General features: G+C 41.2%; 1 protein-coding gene across 1 annotated transcript; it reads right to left on the bottom strand.

Annotated features, from left to right (window-relative positions):
• Window positions 1–524: 524 nt before the first annotated feature.
• LOC111551962 (non-histone chromosomal protein HMG-17-like) lies at window positions 525–1075 on the bottom strand. The gene is made up of 2 exons (XM_023226041.2): window positions 902–1075; window positions 525–593 (listed from the first exon to the last, which is right to left on the bottom strand). Exons 1-2 carry the CDS (start codon window positions 1073–1075, stop codon window positions 525–527), a joined length of 243 nt encoding a protein of 80 aa, XP_023081809.1.
• Window positions 1076–1750: the final 675 nt, after the last annotated feature.

Raw genomic sequence — 1750 nt, 5'->3', positions numbered from 1 at the left:
ACATTGCTCTTTTGTGGGGTGCCATCTCACTGGTATCACTGGGAAGTCCAGATTGCCTGACACACTGGTAACAATTGTTGGGGTTCAGGTCCCAACAGATATCTGAGCTTCAGAGAGTTAAGTCTATGCTGAAAGGTGGAAAGGGAGAAGAGCATATAAAAATGAATTTGTTTTTCCCTCCCACAAGGTTTTTGTGCCAGGATGGCCATGTGTGTCAAAGTCAGGGAATCCTTGCTCCTGGGAGCCAAGAGAAAGTCTCTCAAAACTAGAAGGGAAAGATGTTTTCCCCACATCAATCCAGCTTTGGAGACATTCTGTGAGTGACATATGCCTCTTCCCCTAAAAACAACAATGAAGTGTTCTGTGTGCTAACAACATAGCTTAAAAAAAAAAGAAACAAAATTCTGCATTTTTATAAAACTTGATAAAAATAGTATTTCAAACTGTACAGTCACCAGAAGGACACAGTTATAAAAAATGCACACACTTCACTTGGCATCTCCAGCACCTTCAGCTTTCTGTGCCTAGTCTGTTTTGGCATCCCTATTTTCTACCGGGTTATTCCCCTCCTTGCCAGCATCAGCTTTTCTTTTCTTTTTTCTTTTTCTTTTTTTTTAAATTTGAGACAGAGTCTTGCTCTGTCACCCAGGCTGGAGTGCAGTGGTGCAATCTCAGCTAATTGCAACCTCTGCCTCCCAGGTTCAAGCGATTCTCCTGCCTCAGCCTCCTGAGTTGCTGGGATTACAGGCATGAGCCACTGTGCCCTACTAATCTGTATTTTCAGTAGAGGTGGAGTTTCATCATGTTGGCCAGGCTGGTCTTGAACTCCTGACCTCAAGTGATCCACCGGCCTCAGCCTCCCAAAGTGCTGGAATTACAGGTGTAAGCCACTGTGCCTGACTCCCTTTTTCCCTTTGGGTAACTTCTCTCCCTTCCTTGCAGGGATATTTTTAGGCTTGGGCTCTGGCTTTGGAGGAGCAGGTTTGGCAGACAACCTCACGCATCTTCTCTGTGGTTTGTCCTTCACCTTGGCTTTATCGCCTTTAGTATCCCCTTCAGCCTTTCTCTTGGGCATGGTGGCGGCGACGGCAGTGGGACGTAGGCGCTGGGGCAGGGTGCAGCAGGCTTTGGTCGGTCCAGTGGTCATTCTCGCCTCTTCTTCACACTGCCCGTAGAATTTTATATTCAGTAAAATTATTCTTCTAAAACGAAGGAGAAATAATTTCTCAGTTCAATAAAAACTGAAAAGAAATTTTACCACCAGATATTCCTTGCAAGAAATGTTACAAGAAGTTTTCAGGCAGAAGGAAAATGATATAGGTGAGAAACTTGGATCTATATAAAGAATGGAAGAGTGTTGGTAAAGGAATAAATAAAGGTAAAATAAAATAATTTATTTTCTTATTCTTAATTGATCTAAAAGAGAACTGTTTGAAGTAATAATAGTAACAAAGTATTGGGTGATGATTAGCATACAGATAATTAAAATGAATGAATGCAATGTCACAAGGGGCTGGAGTGAAATTGGGACCAGGTGCTTGTTATCAGGTGCCTGCCCGTCATGTGAGGAGTTATGATGTTATTTGAGAATAGATTTAGATTAGTTAAGAATGTATATACAACATACTTTAGAGCTAGAAAATTTTTAAAGAAGTATAATGGATACACTAGGAAGATAAAATTCAATCATATCAAATACTCAAAACTAGAGAAGGAAGGAAGGAAAAGAAGGGCAAAAAAAGAAAGAACA

Source organism: Piliocolobus tephrosceles, chromosome 9 (assembly GCF_002776525.5).
Source record: "Piliocolobus tephrosceles isolate RC106 chromosome 9, ASM277652v3, whole genome shotgun sequence".
Classification (NCBI taxonomy): domain Eukaryota; kingdom Metazoa; phylum Chordata; class Mammalia; order Primates; family Cercopithecidae; genus Piliocolobus; species Piliocolobus tephrosceles.
This window is presented reverse-complemented; position numbering and strand designations above follow the sequence as displayed.

Bases quoted from the DNA above. Each gene is read 5' to 3' on its own strand.
- LOC111551962 (XM_023226041.2), bottom strand. From the start codon at position 1,075: ATGCCCAAGAGAAAGGCTGAAGGGGATACTAAAGGCGATAAAGCCAAG. The intron at 594-901 runs GTCAGGCACAGT...AAAAGAAAAAAG, and splicing joins TACCCAAAGGGAAAAAGGGA to AAAAGAAAAGCTGATGCTGG.